Source organism: Equus quagga, chromosome 17, assembly GCF_021613505.1.
Source record: "Equus quagga isolate Etosha38 chromosome 17, UCLA_HA_Equagga_1.0, whole genome shotgun sequence".
Lineage (NCBI taxonomy): Eukaryota > Metazoa > Chordata > Mammalia > Perissodactyla > Equidae > Equus > Equus quagga.
Window position 1 is genome coordinate 30,018,960 of NC_060283.1, and position 21,503 is coordinate 30,040,462.

At 52.5% G+C, this 21,503-nt stretch overlaps 1 protein-coding gene across 2 annotated transcripts in view; it reads left to right on the plus strand.

The window, feature by feature from the left end:
* Nucleotides 1–3,633: 3,633 nt before the first annotated feature.
* The window catches only part of ABTB2 (ankyrin repeat and BTB domain containing 2), a 168,555-nt gene continuing 150,685 nt past the window's right edge, over nt 3,634–21,503 (plus strand). Inside the window, exon 1 of one of the 2 annotated variants that reach the window (XM_046643376.1) lies at nt 3,634–5,436. In XM_046643376.1, coding sequence (XP_046499332.1) covers nt 3,924–5,436 — 1,513 coding nt within the window. In that variant the 5' untranslated portion in view covers nt 3,634–3,923. The remainder of the gene's footprint in view (nt 5,437–21,503) is intronic. The other variant, XM_046643375.1, reaches the window with a different exon arrangement.

Below are 21,503 nucleotides of genomic sequence, written 5' to 3' on the forward strand. Positions count from 1 at the left end.
TCTGTGATACCAACTGCCGAATAGGCAGACTCCCTCTGGGAGGGCCCCTCCCCCATCTGTGCTCTGTGAACCTTTTCCCCTGTGCCCGCACCAGACCCGCTCCACCTCCCTTTGCTGTGGATCAAAGCCCCATGGTTAGGTCTACTTTGGAATCAGGTTTGTGTCCAACAGAAGCACCAAGCTCCAGGGTTGTGCAGGAGTCACATGGCGAAACTTGCCCTGTTCCAGGATTTACCTGGAATTCTTCCAGGGGTCCTGCCCTACCGCCACTGCCTGAGCAGACACACAAAAGATGGCCTTTCTGCTTCCAGTTAGATTAAAAGTCCCAGTTACTTTACAGCAGCCCTGTGGGTGGGCAGAGTTCTCTGCCAGTTAAGCCTGGGATACGCTAGGTTAAGAGAAATATAAACAGCCTTAAGTGAAATATTGTGATCATGAATATACCAGAGGGACAAACAGAATGCAAAATTTCCCAGACTTAACCCCTGAAGTGTGTTTTCACAGACCACCTCATGAGACTAACTATTCTGCAGAAAATGCTTTGGGGAAGTGTATTTTTTTTCCCCTTAGTTATCTCGGGGGCTCTTTGTTTCTAATGACCTGTGTGTCTCTGTAGTCGTGAGGCCCAGGAAACAACACGTGTCAGGGATGGGCTAACGGAACGGAAGGATTACTTCCCAGCTTCCACACCATCAGTTCCTTTGTCCACAACTGAGTGTTGTGCTTGGTTTTCAGCTCCAAAGCTGTTCTGCTCACCACAGCACACTGCCTACCCACAGCACCTTTCTCAGCTCTCCTTACGTTTCGCAGAGTATTTTCCTCCCTATGTTTGTATCATTCCTCCTCTGAAGGCATCAACCTATGCGGCGAGTCAAAGAACTGGCAATGGCCCTGGGTCAGTAACCACTGACCTACCCTGCACAGCCTGGTTGCAGGATAGTTAGACTCATATGTGTGTCTCTACACATTGGCCAAGCGTTTTCTTATGGCTAGGACCTTATCTAATGCACCTTCACGGTGTCTAGCACAGTTCTGGCCCCAGGAGGTGTTCAATAAGTGTTGTCGAGAGAAGGTACCAAAAATGATCCACAGACTAAATTAGAACTTGGCCACTCTTCAAAGTCAAGGCCATCACCTACCCTTCTCATAAGAGAGTTTTGTTTGTACTTAAACAGTTGGGATTATTAAACCCTTCACTTTCAAGATAAATTCTAGGGTCTTCGGTTCCCTAATTTCCAGGTCATTTTTGATTTTGTAAGAAACTATACAAGCAAATATGAGACCTTGCCCAAGGCGACATTTCTAAATTTTATTGCAAGCTCCTCTCTCACATAATTTTTGCATGGGCAATTCCAGATCTGTTTTTTGATTGCTCATTCCACTGGGAATTCTCCCAATATTTGCTGTGGTTTCATCATGTTATTTTTAACTTGGCCAGCTACATGTCAGTTGTTTTTCTTCAAAGAAACTCAGGCTAGGCCTAAGTTGGGATGACACTTTCTCTTCTTCTAACATAATGTGAATTCCTAAGATTAAACACATTACTACCCAATTGTCTTCATTAAACACTCACACACACAGATATAAGAAACTGTGTTCTTTCTTTCCTTGACTCAAAGTTTTATACTTAACCCCACTTGCCAACTTCCCAAAAGATTGACTGAAATCAGCCTGTTGGTTCCTTTCTAAGATGACTCAATGTATCTTGTCATCTGTATCCGTCTGCCTCCTTTTCCTTCTCTCCCACCACACAAAACACAAACACAGAAACACTATGGGTTTACTTTGTACCTCCAGTTCGTACGTGGACTAGAGAAGACGTTGGGGAATGTATGAAAGGCAAGAGATCTACAGTCTAAATCATCTTCCATAACTTTCTACCCCTTTACCAGACGCTTCCATAAAGATTTTTCTTCCTTTCTTTACATAGAAGATTAAAAAACACTTATTTCAGTATGTGTCTCTAAAAGATAAGAACATTTAGTAAACACAACCGCACTTCGGTTACCACATCAAAAAAGTAACAATGATTTCATAATAGCAAATCTCCAGGCAGTGTTCCTGATTTCTGATTGTTTCATAAGGTCAAATGTTTGTTGATCTTTTTAAAAAATCAAATTCCAAATAAATTCCACATGTCGTGATTGGTGGATATGTCTCTTAATTCTCTTTTAGGTTTCCTATACTCTTTAGGTATAGGTTTCCTTCCCATCTTTCTTCCCTTGTAATTTATTAGTGAAACTCAGTTGTTTGCCAGTAGCATTTCCCATAGCTGAATTTTGCCGCACAAATCCTCGTGGTGTAGTTTGACATCGACAGGATTCTGAAATTGGGCTGTAAGCATACTTATCTTTACGCTCTAAGACATCAAGTAACTTGAATATATTAAGATAAATCCACCTGCTCTTTTGCCCGAAGAAGCGCTCCAGACAGTTTCTCAGATAACCTTTCCATTCAGTAAGTTCCCTGTCGTAAACTTCCAGGTAAGTAATTTTCGTTACTTTTTAAGAGCGCGCACAATAAAAACAAAAAAATAGAAAGAAAAAAAGTTGGGGGTAATTTATTTCCTCTAAACATCCATTAGAGGGCGACATTTGCCTTAATAGTATATTTCCCCCAGTAAGTTTTAAGTTGCATCAAATTTGTTTTCGCACTGTCGACAAGCTGAACCTCATTACCTACTTTGACTTCTTATCTCACTTCTACGAGATGTAGTCACATCTTTTGTCCTCTGTTAATTTGGTCTCTCGAACTTGTGTTTTTCATGTTACTTTCATCCTTGACTCCGTTCTCAGTTCTAACCAAGAGGCGGCGAGATTGTATAAACAAAGACCCTCAGAAAGGAAAAAGTAAGCCAAACCGCCAAAGAAAAAGTTTCCCAGGGAAAGGGCCAATAATTTAAGAAGGAAAGAGATAAACCAGACATTTCTGGTTCGTGTCCAGCTCACGGCCCAAGGTCAGAACTGTGTAAGATACAGTACAAAGGAGGCATTCAGGAGCGCGGACCCCAGCGGCCGGCTGAGTCGGGGCAACGCGCGCACAATGTCCTCCTTGATCCTGCGGCTCCGCTGGAGGGGCGCATTCGCGTTCGCGCACGTGTGTGGATAGTTGCAGAACACAGCGGGCGAAGCGGACTAGGCGTGGATCTGCTGGAACCAATAGCGCTGTGACCGATGGCCTCTGGACACACGCCCTGAGACAGTTTACAGCGGCGCCGGGCGAAGGTCAGCGCTCATTCTGCCCCGGAGGAAACCGAGTCCCGAGGGGGCATGAGGCTTGTCAGCGGATCCACCGTTAGGAGGCGCGTTCGGCCAGGTGTTGCGAGCGCAGGCCAGTGCTGGGGACATTTCTCAACCTGGCGTTCTTCCCGTAGTAACCCCGCGTACGCACGCACACGCACCCTCGGACAGAAAGGATCCACCTGACAGCACGCGGTGTCCTATAGATGTACCAGGGAAGTCACGGACTCCTGACAATCTGATCAGTTAGAGCCCTCGGTCCAGAGTAATACTCCGAAAACTGCGTGTGGAATTTCAAGGGCAGGGGGATCACAGGCCTCCTGGAGCCCGTCCATTTATCAGATTCCAGGTTAAGAAGAAATTCCGTTCTGATGGGAGCCTAGATAGCAACGTAGAGAAAACCGGCCTTGGATTTGAGCAAAGAAGCAAGCAGGGGCGTCCCTCCTCCCTCCAAACACACTGGAGTTTCCTCTCGGAGAACGGGAGGGGCTGGACGGAAAGTCCAGGAGAGGGTGGAGCGCCCGGCTTGGGCCCCCTCCGCTCGCTGGTGTGCCCACACCCCCGGACCCACCCTCGACACGCCAGTGTGGGTGTTGGGCTGCAGACGGCTGGGAAGGGGGGCTGCGAACGCCCAAAGCCTGGACGGCGGGAAGGGGCAGCGCACGGTGACGCCCCGGGCCCGACATGTCCACGCCTCCCTCCCCGGCCTCTGCGCCCCGCTCCCGGCTCGCCAGCTCCCGCCCCTCCTCCACCGCCGGCCCCGCCTCCGCCACCACGGGGTTTCGCCCGCGGCGGAGTGAAATCTGCATAGTGGCCGCCCCTCTGGGAGATGATTGGTGCAGCCCCCGGCCGTCGCGGCCGCCGATTGGTGGGCCGCCCGCGTTATTTGCATGTCGCCGGCGGCGGGGGCCGCAGCTGCGCGGGCGGGCGGCCGGCGCCGCGCAGAAGTTTCCGAGCGCCTTCTCGCCGGCGGGGCGCGCGCAGGGCCCGGAGCCGCCTCCCCCGGCCGCCGCCGCCCGCTCGCTCGGGACTCCTCGGCGGAGCACAGGCGCTCTGCGGGCGCGAGCTCGGGGCGGACGAGGGGGCGCGCCGAGGGGGAGCGGCGGGGCCGTGCCCGGGGCAGCTTCGCGCCGGGACGCGGGGCCCCGGCCGCCGCCAGGCTCGCCCACCTTCCCGCGGCCGCCGGGCGGGCGATGCGGCGCCGGGAGGCGGGAGGGCGCCCGGGAGCCAGCGCCGGTTTCTGCCCACCTGGGGAAGGGAGCATGGAGCTGTGAGCGCCCCGCGCTCGGCGACGCCGCCCCGCGCAGGCTCCCCATGGCCGGGACGTACAGCTCCACTTTGAAGACGCTGGAGGACTTGACCTTGGACTCCGGGTATGGGGCCGGGGACTCGTGCCGCTCGCTCAGCCTCTCGTCCTCCAAGTCCAACTCGCAGGCGCTCCACTCCTCGGCGCAGCAGCACCGCGGGGCGGCCTGGTGGTGCTACTCCGGCTCCATGAACAGCCGCCACAACAGCTGGGACACGGTGAGCACGGTGCTGCCCGAGGACCCCGAGGTGGCCGACCTCTTCGCGCGCTGCCCGCGCCTCCCCGAGCTGGAGGAGTTCCCCTGGAGCGAGGGCGACGTGGCCCGGGTGCTTCGCAAGGGCGCCGGCGGCCGGCGGCTGCCCCCGTTCTCGGCGGAGGCGGCGAGGCGCCTGGCGGGGCTGCTCCGCAGGGCGCTGATCCGCGTGGCCCGCGAGGCGCAGCGCCTGAGCGTCCTGCACGCCAAGTGCACCCGCTTCGAGGTGCAGAGCGCCGTGCGCCTGGTGCACAGCTGGGCGCTGGCCGAGAGCTGCTCGCTGGCGGCGGTCAAGGCGCTGTCGCTGTACAGCATGAGCGCCGGCGACGGGCTGCGCCGGGGCAAGTCGGCGCGCTGCGGCCTCACCTTCTCCGTGGGCCGCTTCTTCCGCTGGATGGTGGACACCCGCATCTCCGTGCGCATCCACGAGTACGCGGCCATCTCGCTGACGGCCTGCATGGAAAACCTGGTGGAGGAGATCCGGGCCAGGGTGCTGGCCAGCCAGAGCCCCGACGGCGGAGGAGCAGGAGGCGGGGAGGTGTCCCCCGAGGTCCTGGAGATGGTCGTCAACAACGACGCCGAGCTCTGGGGCGTCCTGCAGCCCTATGAGCATCTCATCTGCGGCAAGAACGCCAATGGTAAGCGCGCGGGGCCCCGACCCATGGACGGGGTGGGAGAGGAATCCCGCCCTGGGCTACCCAGAGGGGTTCATTTCCTAGAACGGAGCTGGTGGGTGTGCCAGGACCTGGGAGAAAGCGTTCGGTTTGTGGGTGGAGGAGTTCATTAAATGGCTCGTGTTCTAGATTGTTCTTCTGGCGGCTGACTTTGGTGGGTGAAGTTGCGGTTGATCTGCTCCCTCCTGTTCTGCGTGGCGTTGGCACTGGGAGTTGCTCGGTCATTGAGCCTCTTGACCAAGCCGTTCCTGAACCTCTCGTGGAGTGAAGCTCACTGCCCTCCCCTCTTTGCCTTGCTTGACTGGGGTCTGTAGCTGGCCTGTTTCTGGGACAGCAGGGCAGACTGTTGGTGGTTTTGCCCCTGGTCCTCTCCAGCCCGATAGTTGGAGGGTCCAAACTCGAAGGCCGGTGGTGGGATAAGTGGGATGAGAAGGGAGCAGGAAGCCCAGGACCTGGTGCTGACATCCTTGGGCTTTGCTGTGTTGAAAGATGCTCTTCAGGCCCTCTTTTGGAAGACGCAAAGGTAGTGGTGCGTTCTTAACTGTGTGTGCCCAGGGTGATGGAACTTGGTGACTGCGGAGTTCCCTTCCCGGAAAGGGAACCGCATGCCGGCTCCCAGGAGCTGACTTTACAAGGGGTCACCAACCGAGTGAGCAACTGATTAAAACCCTCTGTGGTATTAAATGCAGAACCTGTGGGCTTTGCTGAAAGAAACGATGAGTGGGTAAACCACATTGTGGGGCAGAGGTGTGGGGGATGGGCAGCTGCCTGGCAGCAAGTCTGGGAAAGGAACCGTTTCTCTGAAGGATGACATGGCTTCAGTGTAAAGGGCAGAAGAAGGGAAGCACTTGACCTTCTCCCTGAAAGGTTAGGGTGTGACATGCGTTCAACAGCAAACTACCTACCAGACTCCGGTGTCAGGAGTCAGCAAACCCTAAATTATGTAGAATGGTGCCATGGCTAGACATCCTTGCAATCTGGTTGGAAGGCCATCCTGAGGGCTGTCAATGACAAATAAGTAGTCAGTGGAAGAGGCCAGGTGGGTACTGGACAGGCAGGCAGGGAGTCATTTAAACCTGGTTTAACATAATCATAATAGCTAAAGTTTAAAATGAGCAGTTAATGTGTCAGTGACTGTTTTAAACAATTTATCTGTCAACTTAAGTAATCCTAGCAACCCTATAGGGTGGAGGGTTATACCTACAGTATTATCCCCATGATACAGATGGGGAAACCCAGGTCCCCCGCCGGTAAGGAATTTGCCCAAGATTACACAGGTGTTAAGTGACAGAAGTGGAATTTGAACCCAGGCCGGCTCCAGAGTTCAAGCTTTTGGCCACCAGAGGTAAAGGAAACGACTTCCTTTTCATTAGTCCAATTTCCAAGAAGGGTTGACATCTTAGGCTGCGTTCTGAGGTTAGTCTGTATGTACCAGTGCGGCCGCCTTTGATTTGTGTTGGTTTTGCTTTTAATTCTGGCACTGCCGGAGGAGTGCCTGGAATGGAAGAGCATTTGCCTTTTAATTTTCCTCCTCATAAGTCAGAGTTGAGGTCAGTCCAGAAACTCAGTTGGTGACATCACAGCTGATAATTGTACTTTGCCTCCAGGTTTGTGGCATCAACACGGGGAACACAGCTCGGGGAGAGGAAGCGCAGGGCAGGGGGTTTCCATCCTTGTCATAACCCGGGAAGAGCTCTGAACTTTTGGCTGAGGGGAGGCCCAGACTGAACTCCAAGGAGGAAAGCCTCCTAGGAGAGAAGGCTGAGGCCCAGACCCTATAAACCAGACTAGAATAAAGGTGGAACAGCAGCTTCCAAAAAAAGCAGAGGCGTGCAGTTCCTGCAGAGCGCGGCCCAGCGGGGAAGCGCTCCTCCTCATTTTCCAGCTGCAAACCGAGGCTGGTAAGGGCAACTCTCTCTAGGGTCCCCCGAAAATGCAGAGGGGCCATAAATTGCTAGAACACACGTGTCTTCCACTAAGGGACTTATCACAAAGGGCTGTTTCTTATCCAGGGTCATCACTCCTTGGGATTTTCTTTAAAGGATGGGTTTACGACCCCGTGATTTGACCTCTTCCCTACGGCCCTCCCTTGCCCCAGATGACCCTTCTTAAGCCTTGGTAGTCAAGACAGCGGGACTCTGTATGACACACAGCAAAGCTCCCGGGCTGTTCAGCGCAGGCGTCTCCCTCTGTTCCTTCCTTGGTCTCCCGGGGAGGTGACCATTCACTTCCACTTAGTAATGTGGATGCTCATTTTTTATACATGAAAACCTGAGAGTGGCCTCAGTAAACAATAAGGAGGCTGATGGATTAAGTCTCTTTAGACAAAGTGAAATGAATGTTTAGTAGAGGAGCAATGAATTACTTATGCCTGAAAACTGACTTCAGAGGGAAGCATACACTACTTAGGAAAGAAGTGGAGAGATCCAAACCTTTGTTATACTAAAGTAATCCCTCGGCCACCAAGGGTACCATTGACACAGCTGAAGACTACGTGGGAAATGGCTACACGGGGAGGGAGAGTCCTGGTTTGTATTCCCATCCTGCTGGTCTTCCCTTTAAATTATATCTTTGTTGTTGTTATGCCTGCTGATTATGCAGCATGAGCACATGCATTTGACTCAGCTGTACAGGGCTCTTAAACTTTTAATGTCTCCCAACTAGGAACTTAAGGGCCCTCGTCCATCTATTCCCGTCCATTACTCAGAGTGCTGGGCAAACATGGTTTCGCTCAGCCCAAGATAAACGATGAAAGTTCTGAAGTGTTTATAAAACATGATCTCAGCCTTCTAGAGCGGCAGGAGTCATATAGCGCTTGCTCACTTGGTGTTGATGTCCCTGTTCCCAGGGCAATGTCTTTAAGAGATGATATCTCCGTGTCTTCCTTATGGGAGGCAGAGAAACCGATTTAATAGAGTAGTGTTTATAAACACGGAGCTGGCAGAAAAACAGACACTTCTGTCCTCTCCCTCCCCCGTCTCCTTCTCTCTCTCCAGTGCCTGTGTGTGAGTTTGATGCTGAGCTCTTCTGGCCTTCTTCTTGGCCATTTTTCTAAGCTTTCGTGTGCGTCCATGGCATTTGAGAAGATCCTCTTTAGTTTGAGATTTGGGGTTAAATGATGGGATTTTGGTGAGAATATTCTTACTCCAGAGCAGTAACCATGTGTGTGGGAGTGGCTCTATTGTTGTGGTAGCACAGACTTTGGAATCACAGTGCGGGTCTGAAGCTCCCCTCTGCCGTTTACATGAGTGGCCTTAACGATTCTAAGCCTCAACTTGTCATATGTAAAATGAGGGTGGAAGGCACCTAACTCGTGAGGGCTAGGTGAGATCGTAGGCTTAAAGATGTTAGCACATAGTAAATGCTCAATAAATAGCGGCAATTCATTCAACAAATGTCTGTGACATGTGGACCCTGTGCCGCTGCTGTGAAAGTGCCGTGGATTCCGTGGTGAAGGAGGAGGGTCTCCCTCTCGTGAAGCTTACAGACCAGTGGAGGAGACAAGTAAACACACAGGGGTTTACTCTTAGCAGTAAGTGTGATTAAAAAAAGAAGAGGTAATGGGATAGTGTGAGTGGGGCTCAATTAAAAGGCCTCTGCGAAGTTTCATTAGTAATGGGCAGTGTGTCGGTACTGCTGCTCTCTAAGGACTTCTAGGCAAAAAATAGTTGCTGAGGCCTTTTCTGAGTTATTCATTATTTATCAGCGGAGGCAAGTCCCAACAATCTCATTTGCAGCTGAGAAATAAGGGGCTGCGTCTCCAGCAGGATGAAAACTCTTCTCTTAGTTGTAGGATTCCTGCAGCAAGGAGGTTGAAGATGGTTTCCACTGAGATGACCAACCGCAGGAGCAAGAGTTAGTTGAGCCGCTGTGGCTGTGGAATCAGTTTCCATGCCTGGGCAGTCTGGGGCAGGAGGCAGCTTCCCTTCTCCTTGACTGTTTTATTGAAGCCGAGGGGACTGGTAAAGATGAAACAAAGCAAGCTTGGGAAATGAAAACTTATTTTTTTTCCTTGAATGCCTGAGAAATGCAACCCCAGCCCGAAGTGTTAGAGGAACAATGTGGAGTTGTTCTGTTTCCTCCAGAAAGCTTTACCGGACTCCTCCACCCCCGCCTGGAAGAGCCGCCGAGCTTTGAGGTTCCCACGGCACCTGGATCGTATTCCTGAATCGTGAGCTGCTGTCGCTGTCTCTCCCGTCACACTGCGCTCGCGGGCATTCGTCTCCCTGGAGCCTTGCCCGTGGCTGGGGCTCCATGAATGTCAGGCAAACGATCCCACCACACAAAATGTTTACTTCCAGAAATTTAATTTGAAATCCCTTGGCACCGTGGAGGAACCTTCCTCCTTTTCTACCATGGCAGAGAATTTCAAGTTGTTCTCGATGAGTAGAGGCAGCATTCGGGGGCACCCAAACCTTTGGGACACCATTCAACCCTCGGCAGCCCTCATTTCCAGCAGGGTTCCCAAGGCCCACTGCGATGAGTAAATGTAAAAGGGAGGGATCTCAGGCTAGGGGATTCCTTCCGTGGGTGGCACCGGAGTGAGGGTTTCACAGGAGAAGTCTGAGAGGCTACAGATGAACCCACAGGAGGACGGAGTTGAAAGACAGGCAGGCAGTTTTCTGAGACTAGCAATACCAAGCCCCACTTGCCGCAGAGCCGCCCCCAGAGGACAATCTCTGCTGATGACAATTGCTCAGAAGAGGTTGCACCTGTGTCCCACCCACCTGTCTCCAATTTGAGAATGGAACCAAGGCAATCACTGCCAAGACATTCCTGGGATGCATAAACACCTAAGGTTCCAAAACAAGCCAGAGACACTTCGCCACTGATCCTCAGGTTGGTCCTTACCCCACCTCACCGTCAGAATCTGTCCTTTGCCAGGTAGGGCAGTAGGTGGATGCTTTGACCTCTGTTTCCACACCTCTGCAGCTGAAATAACAGGCTTGACCTTTGTCCAGCACCTTACATTTCTTTCACTTGTGATCTTGCCGTGTCCCCATGAAAACCCATTGAGTGGGATGCCCTTTTACAGAAGGGTCTCCGGGAGCCCAGAACTCACAGTTAGGTAACAGCTGAATCAGGATCATGCCCCGTATTGCTCATACCTGTGAAGAATCACAGAAACAGAGGAAGTGAGGAGCAGGTCAGGATCGACCTTTTCCGGTGGTGGTGAGGGTCAGGCTCAGCAACAGTCGTGTTTATTATAGACCTTGTTTGTCAATGGCCTGCTGTGTCAGGCACTTTAAATCCATCAAGCCCAGCATCGATGCCCGGGCGTGGACCTTCCTCCAACGGATGCTGTGTTACTGTTTCAGTGCTGCTTCCCGGCGGGTTCACCCTGCAGGTGCCATTGATTCCAAGAAGCCGCGATTGCTGCCCAGGGAGGGCCTCACAGACTCAGCGCTGGGGGCCCTGAGCCCAGCTGCACGAAAGCTGCAGACCCGTCTGCTGTGCTCTCCTCAGGAGGGGTGAGTCGGCTGCAGACGGTGGATGCACAAGGAGGAGAGGTGCCCAGAGGGGGCCTCTGTTGGGCCACAGGTCTTGGGAAGCTCAGTGCACTTCTTTGGAGTCAGCAGAAAAGCCTTTGTTATGACGGGCTTTGATCTCCTCAGAGCCCCCTAGGGTGTCAGGCCTCCAGCGAAACCTCAGTGCGAGGAGCACGGGGAGAAGGAGCCCGCTGGACGCCCGGCTCTGCAGTCTGAGTTGGGTCCCAGAGCTCTCTCTTCCCAGGCCTCAGGCAGGCCACTCGCTGCCTGGTTTTTCTGCTGTGAGATGAGGGGCTGGCTCTTCTCCATGGGCGGCCGTGCCCGGCCGTGCTCGGTGCTCGCGAGATGTCAGAGCTGCTGCCCGTGTAATTCCTGGCACCCCTGCGTGTGCGCTGAGTGCCCCTGGGCAGGGGGTTTGACTTTGTCCCTCAGTTTCTTCCTTTCTAACAGGATTTCTCGACTTTGGCTCATTTGACATTTTGGACTGGATACTTTGTGTGGGGCTGTCCTGTGCATCACAAGATACTTAGTAACGTGCCCCTCCTCTCTCCGCTGCCAGTGGTGACAATCAGAAATGTCTCCCGACTTGGCCAGATGTCCCCGCGGGCAAACTCGCCCCCGTGGGCAAACTCGCCCCCGTAATACGACTGGGAAGACTACCCTACTCGTTGGATGTTTGTGAGGGTTTAGGAGAAGCCTCTGTAAGGACTTGACACTGTGCCTGACACACAACATGTTAATTCCAATTATTGCCGTGTTTTTGCAAACTTGTGTTGGATGCACTGGTTGTGTCCACTTTTGCCAAAGTGGGCATCTCTAATGCAGGGGAGGGTCATAACCCCAATCACAGGGTGACAAGTATGTCACAAGGCTTTCCTTGGTGACTAACAGGTGGGGGAAGTTCCGGAATCTGGTGATGTTATGTTATGGCTCACTTGCCCCCAAGATGGAGCACTGGCAGGGGGCAGTGAGATCAGACCCCTCCCTCTGAGCTCCTGCCCGCCCTTGCTAGGATGACAGCGACAGTGTGAATGCAAAGCTTGATGCCCCGGGAGCCATTCTCCTGTGGCTGTTGGACCCCACTTGTTGCAGCTGCCAAGTCCTGAGCCACAGGACAGCAGGTGTTTTGTGTTTTGCTGGCCTGTCATGTAAACATACTTTGTGGTCGTCTTGCTTGTTTTAAAAAAGTCCTAAATGGTTTTGCAGCTCTGGTGGTATGTTTGGAGCTGTGTCCCAAGTTGGGAGGAGAAGCTTAGGAACCACAGCCGAAGTCAGCCCGAAACGTGCCACTCAGCCTCATTAATCAGCCACTTACTGAGCGCCAGCTACACACAAGGCAATGGAAGCCAAACGGAGGAGGACGGGAATTGATCTTGCCTGTCCGGGAGCTTAGAGTCTCGGTGGGAAAGCAAAGCGTATAGACAGACCCTTAAGAGGAAGTTTGGAGCTGCTGCATTCAAACTACAGGGCTGACACTGACAGCCTCCACTCCTCATGTGCCACTGCCGCCAAGGGTGCTTCTCAAGAGCTGGTTCATGGGATCCTCCCAAGCTCTCTGTTAGGCGGACAGGGAGCTTGAAGCTTTTCGTGACTGGAGAGCTCAAAGGGGAGAGATGAGTCCTGGCTGGGTGGGTGGGAGGGAGTCAGGGCTGCTCTGTGGAGGATGTGGCGTGTGAGCCAGTGGGATTCGGGCAGGCAGAGCTGTGACAGGGCAGGGGACGGGGTGCAGCGAGCACGCAGGCTTCCAGACAGAGCCAACGGTGTGAACAAAGACCTGAGAGCCGGAGTGTGTGAGCTGGAGAACGGCAAGGGAGCCTCTTGGGCTGGAAGGTTCAGAGGCGTAGCGAGGAGGAGCAGGGCAGATGACACGGCAGGGGGAAGCTTGCCCACGTCTTTTATCTGGAAGCTAAGAAGCTGGCCAGAGTGCAGAGTTTTCCGAAATTCCTCCTCATCATTCAGAAGTCAGCGTGTCTGCTCCCCGCGCATCGTGGTTGCAGCCCCAGCCCTCCCGGGACCCCTCTGGCCGGTGGAAAGCTTGACTCAGAAGTGCCCCATGTGCTGTCCTAGCAGAACACGTAACCAGAGAAGACTTAGCTGAGCAAACTTGGACTGAGAGGACATGAAGGGCAAGGCTTCTGTCAGCCCTGCTTCTCCTGTTCAGTCTGGCCTCTGACAGGGCATTTCTTCCAGGGCCCTGAGCGCAGCATTTCAGGCCAGCACAGAGCGAGGGTCGGGGCAAACTCGTGAAATGGGGCCGTTGGACTGAGTCTTACCAAGGCAGGATTCTCGAACATGGAGGTAGAGAGGGACCCAGGACGAGGGAAGAGGGTCTCGGAACTTTCTTCGTTTGTGAGTCTGATTTGATATGTTCAATTCCAGTTTAGAGTTTATCATTTTCCAATAACAGTTCAATTCTCAGAGGTTTAGTCACTTTCTAATTCTTGGTGAGGGTGTTTCCAGAGCATTGATAATGAAGATTTCAGTCATGTTAAATGTTTGATGTGGCAGACCATTTTACAGTTCAGCCGTCTGGGTTGGACTCCCTAGGGTCCTGCTGAATCCCGCTGACAGTAATAAAATGTGACAGATCATCAATGGCCTAGCCAATAACTTGGGTGTTGGCCCTTTTCCTGACCCCAGTGTTATGAAGGAGTTTTCTTGTCACTTGAAAAAGAGAAATCTCATGAACATTTTGCACAAATACATACATATATAAGTCATTTGTGGTTAATGATGTGGGGCCCATTGATTGCTTTCTAAAAGTGGGCTTGGGGGTTGGGGGAGCAGTGAGGCCCACGATGGAAAAATTAAACAGGAAAGCTGAACTTAGAGGTACTGGAGACACACGGTTAGGGTGGGAGAGACGAAACTGGGCCACAAAGGGTGAAACAGCCCTTTCAGGACATGAAAATTGTCCCTAAAATTGAGGCTAAGCTTTTGTTGAACATTTGAAAACTTTTTTGTTTTTTTTTAACCTGGACCTTTTAAAATATGAACATCAGTATTTTCTGTGAGGAGAGCTGATAATAAACCCAGCCGGAGCTCATGCAGCCAGCAAGTGTGTGTGCACAAGTGTCTGGCATGGTCCAGCTCAGAGAGCGGAGAATTTGGGTCCAGACAGTGCTGGGTTGCAGCGTGGCCCCTCTGTGACCCGGAGTGAATCACTGCGTCTTCTTGGCTCTCTGTTGTGTTATCCGTGGTGTGAAGAGGTTGGACTAGATTCTCCAAGGGCCCTTCTGTCTCTGATGATGTTTCTAGACCCACATGGACACTGTGAAATCATTTTCCCAAGATCGAGCTCTGCAATCAGCATCCGTGGGAAAGGACCAGCCAGGATGGAGCTGGCCGTGATCTGAAGGCCTGGCTGGGGCGTAGGACTCCACACCGTCCTTTTTGTATTGGGATTAACTGTGATTACCGTCCTGAGTTTTTCTTCCCCCTTCCCTCAGAAGGAGGAGTTCTGTCTACTCTTGGCTGACCTAAGGCTCCAGCCCTCGGCAGCTGTGTCCAGGCGCTGGCAGGCCTGCACTGTGGTGAGATCGAGGTGACTTCATACGCCTGGTGTTTGAAGCCCGCCTACCCAGACCGGGTATTTATAGCAGGGGAGCAGCTAGGAAAAAAAATGAGCTATGCTACACCCTTCTTTATGCTCCGTGGGACAGAGGCAGGCATTGTCAGGAATTCAGAAGGCAGGGCTGTATAATCCAGCGAGATATTTTTAAATGCTGTTTGTTGCACTTGGTGGGGCCGGTTTTTCAAAGAGCAGGGAAAGTGAGAGGGCGTGAGGATGACAGGCTACCTGGAATCCCGAGAGCGAGCGGGGAGCCTGACCCTCCAGGGTGCGTGGGCTCCCAGCCCCGAGTTACTGCATAGCCACACGCTTGGGCAAAGCTTGGGAAGGTCCCCACGAGAGGCTGGGTCACTGGGGTGGCTTGTCGTCCCTTTTCCCACCAGTCCATCCACAAAAGTGAAAATTAATAAAATTTTCTGGAGAAGGCAGAGCATTTGGCCAAAACAGAGTTGCTTCTGTGAAAACCAGGGCCTGGTGCTGCTGCCGTACTCATCTCAGCAGCTGCGTAAATCAGCACGTACGTGGGGACGCCGTTTGGAAGCAAGGGCCTTCTGGAGGTAGTCCTCCCAGGACGAGCGGGCAGGCCAGGCCTGTGCTGGACCCAACTCAGTAGCAGGTGAGGGGGCCGCCGGGGCAGAGCTGCCTCTGAAAGGCATCAGGTGACCCCCACCTGTCCAGTGACAACCTGTGAAGTGTGCTAGGAGAGCCTGGTGTGTTTTCTAGTATGTTGGTCTCTGAGGAGACAGGTGGCGGTGACAGGATTGGGAGCAGGGGAGAGGCTGAGGTTGGTGGTAGAACAGATGAATGGGAGAGACCTGAAGGAGGGGAGGGTGCAGACCCGATGGAGCCGGAGGGAGCGTAAAGCAGCTGGAGGAGTCACAGCGAGGCCAGCCAGGCTGGAGAAGACAGGTCCGGGCAGAGGGCAGAGCAGGTGCCTGGTGGGTTCCGGGAGACCAGTGTGGCTGGGGTGGGGCACGCAGTAGGAGATGCGATGGGGAGGGGTTGGAGGGGTGGTTGGTCAAGTAGGGCCTTGCAGGCCATTGTGTGGTACCTTGGCTTTTAATTCTGAGTCTTCTGGGAGCCACTGGGGGGACTAAGGACAGAAATGACGTTGTCTGATGTGCTTTCTCACAAGATCACCCTCTCTGCCGTGTCGGAAGTGGCCTGTAGCATCGGGTGTGGAGGCAGCGTGCCCACTCAGCGGGCTTTTGCGGTAATCTTGGTGAGAGAGGTTGGTGGCTTGGACCGTGGTATCAGTGGAGGAGGTTATGGATGTATTTTGAACTTAGAACCAACAGGATTTGCCAACAGCTTGGATGTGTGAGGTATGAGAGGAACTAGTCTGACACCAAGGTTTGTGGTCTGAGCAACTAAAGAAGGGAGTGGCCGTTGACTGAAGTGGGAACAGCTGCGTCTGGACGAAGCCGGGTTGAGCCCAAGATCTGAGTGTGATTTGCTTGCTTGTCTCAGACTTAATGTAGAGAGAGAGATCAGCTAGGGGGCTGGCCTCCAGCTCTCCTTGGCTGGGAGGGAAGAGCCCCTGGAACATCCTTATCCCTGGGATGGGCTGAACCGTTGCCCTCCCCTCCTTCGCCCTCCCCAGGGTGGGCACAGTCCAGGGGGCTGGCGAGGGCCTCAGGCAGAGGGGATTTAATTTTCAGTCCTGTAATTCTTTGGTGGATGGCCTTAAGAGCCCCTGCATCTTGCTTCCTGGCTTCTTCACAGGCAGCTGGCAGCCTTTATGAAGACCATCAAATCTGTTCCTTGCCGTTAGCGTGGGGCCTGTGTTACTGGGTCCAGTTATCCTGTGGGTTGCTGTGATTTTGTGCATGTGTTCTTCCGTTCCGGGAAAGCGAGGCTCCATTTCCAGGCTGCTTTGCATTCCTGGAGGTCAAGTGTGGGTCAGAAATTTGGCCAGAAGGAGAACCTTCTTGGGTGCCTTGAGAAGGCACGGGGCCTGCAGCAGGCTCAAAGGCACTGGAGTCCCCGGGCCTGCTGGACGGCCTGACCGCGGCTCCTGAGGAAGAGCACGGCGGCCGGGAGGCTGGGAGGCTGTGAAAGCGCTGCCACTCTGCCTGCCAGCTGGTTGCTCAGTCTCAGAACCTCAGTTTCCCTCCTCTGTTTATTGCATGTGTTACGGTTCCTAGCTCATAGAGTTCTTTCGGTGGCCCTTAACCCTGGATTCACATCAGAATCACCTGGAGAACTTTAAAGAAAAGTGTGTGTGTCTCAAGGCCCCACCTCCAGAAATTCTGATAAAAATGGTCTGGAGTGAGGCCCAGAGCATGTGGGCAGAGTTCCTGGGGGGATCCTGGTGCTCAGTGAGCGGTCAGACGTTCGCTGTTATTAGCACTAAGAGAGTCATTGTTCTGGAGCACTCATTTCTGCCCCACCCAGGATGGTGACTTTCTTTCACTTCACAGCTATGCTGCTTGGCTCACTCAACTGGAGGCATCACCAAAGAACATCCAAGAGAAGTTCAAATTGTTAGGTTGGCATGAAAAAGGCAAAGTTAGACTTGGAATGGCAGTAGCACCGTATGATAATGTTATATATCCCACTGGCAAGTGAGTGAGTACTATTAATTCCATCTTTAAGAGGTGGAAACTGAGGCACAGAGAGGTTAAGTAACTTGGTCAAGGTCACACAGCTAATAAGAGGTAGAGACCGTAATGAAGCCCAGGCAGCCTCACTCCAGATTCTCTACTCCCCAGCCAGAGGAGCCGAGAGACTGAATTCTCAATTCCCATCCCCAGCACGCGCCTACCATGTGTCGAGCCTTTACAAAGTACCAGACCTGAGGCCGTGTGCTTCCCATGTATCGCATCATGTAATTATGGCTGCCCAGTGAGGTGTGTCCTCTTCTTACTCCCCTTTTACAGCTGAAGAAGCTGAGGCTCAGAGAAGTCCAGGTGGCATAGCTGGTAAAGGACACAGCAGGATTCAAACCAAGGTCTGCTGGTTCCGAAGTCGTCCTCCTTCCCTCTCCCTCTGTCTGCCCCTGCCTCTGTCTGCTGGAGCAGCCTGGTGGGGTGAAGCCTGTGCAGTGATTTCCTGAGCAAAGAAATGGCTGGGTTGGTCCAAGAGGGCATGAGAAACTGAGGCCAAAGCACCCGCATAGGGGCCTTCAGATAGGATGGTGGTGCCCGGGTCCCCCGCCAGGCCGAGGGCTGTGGTGTGGTGCTTGTTTCTGCCCGAGTTTGAGGATGCATCCTCCTGTTGGTGTGAACGAAATGACATCCAGGACACTGTGTGTGCTCGTTGCTTAAAATAGTTCAAGAGGAAGAACGTGCAGAAGCTGTTTGCTCTGGGGGTCTGTTTCCTCTTGATTTATGATGCCTGGGGGACGGTTGGGCCTCTTCTTGTCTACCCTCTGGCTTTTCCTTTCTACCATATTTTAGCCCTCGTCATGGTTGACCAGAGGAGTTTGTCACCAGAAAACGCGATAACTTTTCCTAAGTGGTTTGACTAGGGGCTCTCTACACATTTAATTCTTTCTTTTAAAAGGAAAAAAAATGAGGCAAGGCCATTTGTTTTGGTAGCTGTCATTCCTCTCTTCTAGCTGAAAAGATTCCAAGGTTACAGCGATGGTGTTTGCTCTGGGGCGAGAAGAGTGTATTTTATTCTGCTCATTCACACTAAGGCCTGCTCTGGGGAGCTCTCGTCAAGTGGGGCCCAGGAGGCCTGAGGCGCCGTGAGTGAGGGGCTGCTGTGTGCAGCACGGCAGCCACTCCCACGGGAGGCCGTGTAGAGCGAGTGAAATTCAGTAAGGTTGAAGATCATTTCCTCAGGTGCAACAAGTCACATTTCTGGTGCTCCCTCGTCACAGGAGGCTGGTGGCTACCATGTTGAACAGAGCAGGCACTGAGTGCTGCCGAGAACAGCTGGGCAGCCAGCTGACGGGGCGCGGGAATGAATAGACAGGACACAGTCTGTATAATAGACACAACACACTCCGTATTATTTAATGGGACAGGGGACCATCAGCCTCAAGGACCGAGGTGACATCCCTCTGATCACCACGTATTTATTTGCAGGCAAAGAAGTACAAGCATAGCAGGAACTCGTGCCAGCAGGAATATGCAAGTCAAAGCTCAGCAGTTCTAGTCTCCCCACTTAAGTGTACCCCGACCCTACACCAGGCCATTCTCTGAGGGAGTATCCTGGGAACAAACAGTCTGGCAAGTTATGCAGATGGCATTCCGTTCCTGCAAGGACCCGGTGTTCCTAAGCCCCTTGCCTTCATGTTTGATAAGATACTACCTTCCGGCCTTTGATTCCAAAGCACAAACAATCTAACACGGTAGTTTATGAGAATTAGCAGATTCCATATTTCTCAGTCACCCATTTTGTAATTTGTTCTTGCTAAGCTTAAAGCCTTGCAGTAATGTTGCTATGCTCTCCTGCAACAATAGAGCATCTCCATCGTTGCAGACAATTCTGTGGGACACGTGACCCTTCGAGTGGGTCATCGGTTGGTCACTTGGGGCCAGCTCTCTGGGTTTTCACAGGTCTCAAAATTTTAGCCATCCACCAGGCTCTCTAAAACCCCTCTGTCTGCAGAAACAAAGATTCGTGGAAGTGGAGATTAGGCCATTGATTCTTATGGCTCTAACCCCTAGACCCTTGACATGAGGTCAGGTTTTATGGTTTCCAAGCTGTGTGGCCTGGGGCAAGTCCCTTAGCCACTCTGAAGTTGTTTCCTTGTCTGTGAGATAGTGATGGAAAAACACCTCGTAGGGATTTCGTGAGGATTGAACAAAATGATGAACTCTGCGTAAAACACTCAGCAGCATGCTGACACATAGTAAGGATTTAGGTGTGTTACAAAGTTTCCATGTCTCTTCTCCTTGGAGCCCCTCCTATCCTCTGGAGATAGATATTGTTGCCGTTTTCAAGGTGAGGAGCCAGGCTTTAAGGGTGCTGCTGCTGCTCCTGCTGCGCGGCCCCTGCTGGGGGCAGGACGACTTGAACTTGAGTTCTGCTTTTGTCTTCCAAGGCTCTCCTTCCCTCTTGGGCTGGTTGATTGACCCCTGTCATAAGTGAGAGGATGTATGTTTGAGCTGGAAGCTGTTTTGAACTGACTTTCATTCAGAAGCTGCCAGTTCCTCCCTCCGTATGCGGTGAGCTCTGCTCAGAGGATTATGCCTAAAGCCGGCCGTCGACATCCGTCTGGATGGCTGCCATCCAGAGGGCAGCTGCCAGAATCTGGGGCTCCTTGGACCTGAAAGTTTAACCAAGAGGTTAAAGTTTTTAGTGGTTCACGTGCCCTGTGGTCCTTTCGCATCTTTTGCTGTGAGTCCTGAGCCTGAGGGAACCCTCCATCGGATCCTAGCAGAGGTTGGCTTTGTAAGGGGGTCTCTTGAGAGGAGTAGGGCCAAGCGCGGCCTCTCTGCTGGGTAGAGGGTCTGAGAGGAGATCTGCTCCTGCTGGGGCCTGGGTTCAAACCCTAACTCCACTGCTTACTTGCTCAGATCATACAGCTAGTTATTTAACCTTTCTGTGCCTCAGTTTCCCCTCTGTAAAATGGGGACAGTACTATAACTTGCCCAGCATGGTGGTTGTGAACGTTAAATGAGACAGTGAAAAATAAAGCTCTGAGTCCGGTTCCTGGCACACAGCAGCACCAAGTGCGTGCTGCTGCCGCCGTCCTCATCATCGGTGCTTCCGGCAGCAGTGCGCCCTCGCTTCCATGCCACGCTCGCGTGCTCTGCTTGAGGGTATATTATCTGTCTGGTCGGAAGAAGTGACCCAGAGGGTGTGAGCTCTTAAAGTGAATGGCGAAGTTAAATCTGTGCATCATGAGCCCCCACGTGGCCTTTCTTCTTCTTTCCTTCCTTTCTTCTTTCTTTCCTTCTGGAGGTCGGGGGTGAAAAGCATGACTCTGTGCTATTGTCGTTTCAGTACCTCACATGGTACCCCCCAGCCTGCTTCCCACCTCCTGCTTTGGGCTGTGTAACCAGCGCCACCCAGTCAAACAGTCTAATCAGAGCTGGATTATTGCTCCAGGATTAATTTGTAGTGTGAAATGCCCATACAGTTATGCAGTTGCCACTCATTTGCCCACATCCAGAATGTGCTAAATCTGCTGCTTGGAATGAAATCCACATAGCTTTGCAACCATATGTAGGCAATTGAGTAATTTTCATCACAATTGTTATCAGAGATGGGTTTAAATTAGGAGAATCCAAATGCCACTGGAAAATGGTGACATCCCTGCTTTCCTTCTACAGATGGTTTTACTGAGGGAGGACAACTCTCAAAGGGAACCTTCCACAAGAAGAAAAGAAGGACACGGGGCCAGGATATTGCATTATCATGTTGTCATTCGTAGCTTTGGCCCCACTGTGGGCCATCCCAGGCTGACTAAGCCCTTGTCCTTTGTGTGGCTTCCCTGACACTGACAGATCCCTCGTGGCTAAGGGGTCACTTGGACTCTTCCTGGCAAAGGCTGCTTTGTGATCTGTGCTGTGGTCTCCTCCTCTATCAGTCAGGCCCCTCAAACCTCAAAAGAACCTGGTGGCGGGGGTGTGTGTGTACACATCTCCTTCTCCTTCCTAAAATACAGGAAAACCCTTAAATCAGTCATTTCCAGGCCTGGCTCATTGCTGAAACATCTTGAGGCACTTTAAAAATTCATATTCCGGGACCCACCCTGCATACATTAAGTAAAAACCTCTAAAAGCAGAGCCAGAACATCTGTAATTTTTTAGAATGTTCCTCAGGTGGTTCGGATTTGTGAATCCCGTCCTGTAGCATTTGGAGTTGGGTTTTGAGTCCTGGGCTCCTTTAAGAGCATGCCTCAGGCAAAGGCCCTCTTGGAGGGAGAGGTGGCATATGAGGCTGGTCCGTGAGGGGCTCCTCTCTGAGCAGCGAGATGCAGACTGTGGTTAGGGCTGCTGAGCAGGAGGAGGTGGGGAGGTGTGTTGCCTCGGAACGGATAACGGTAGGCAGCATTTATGGTATACTGT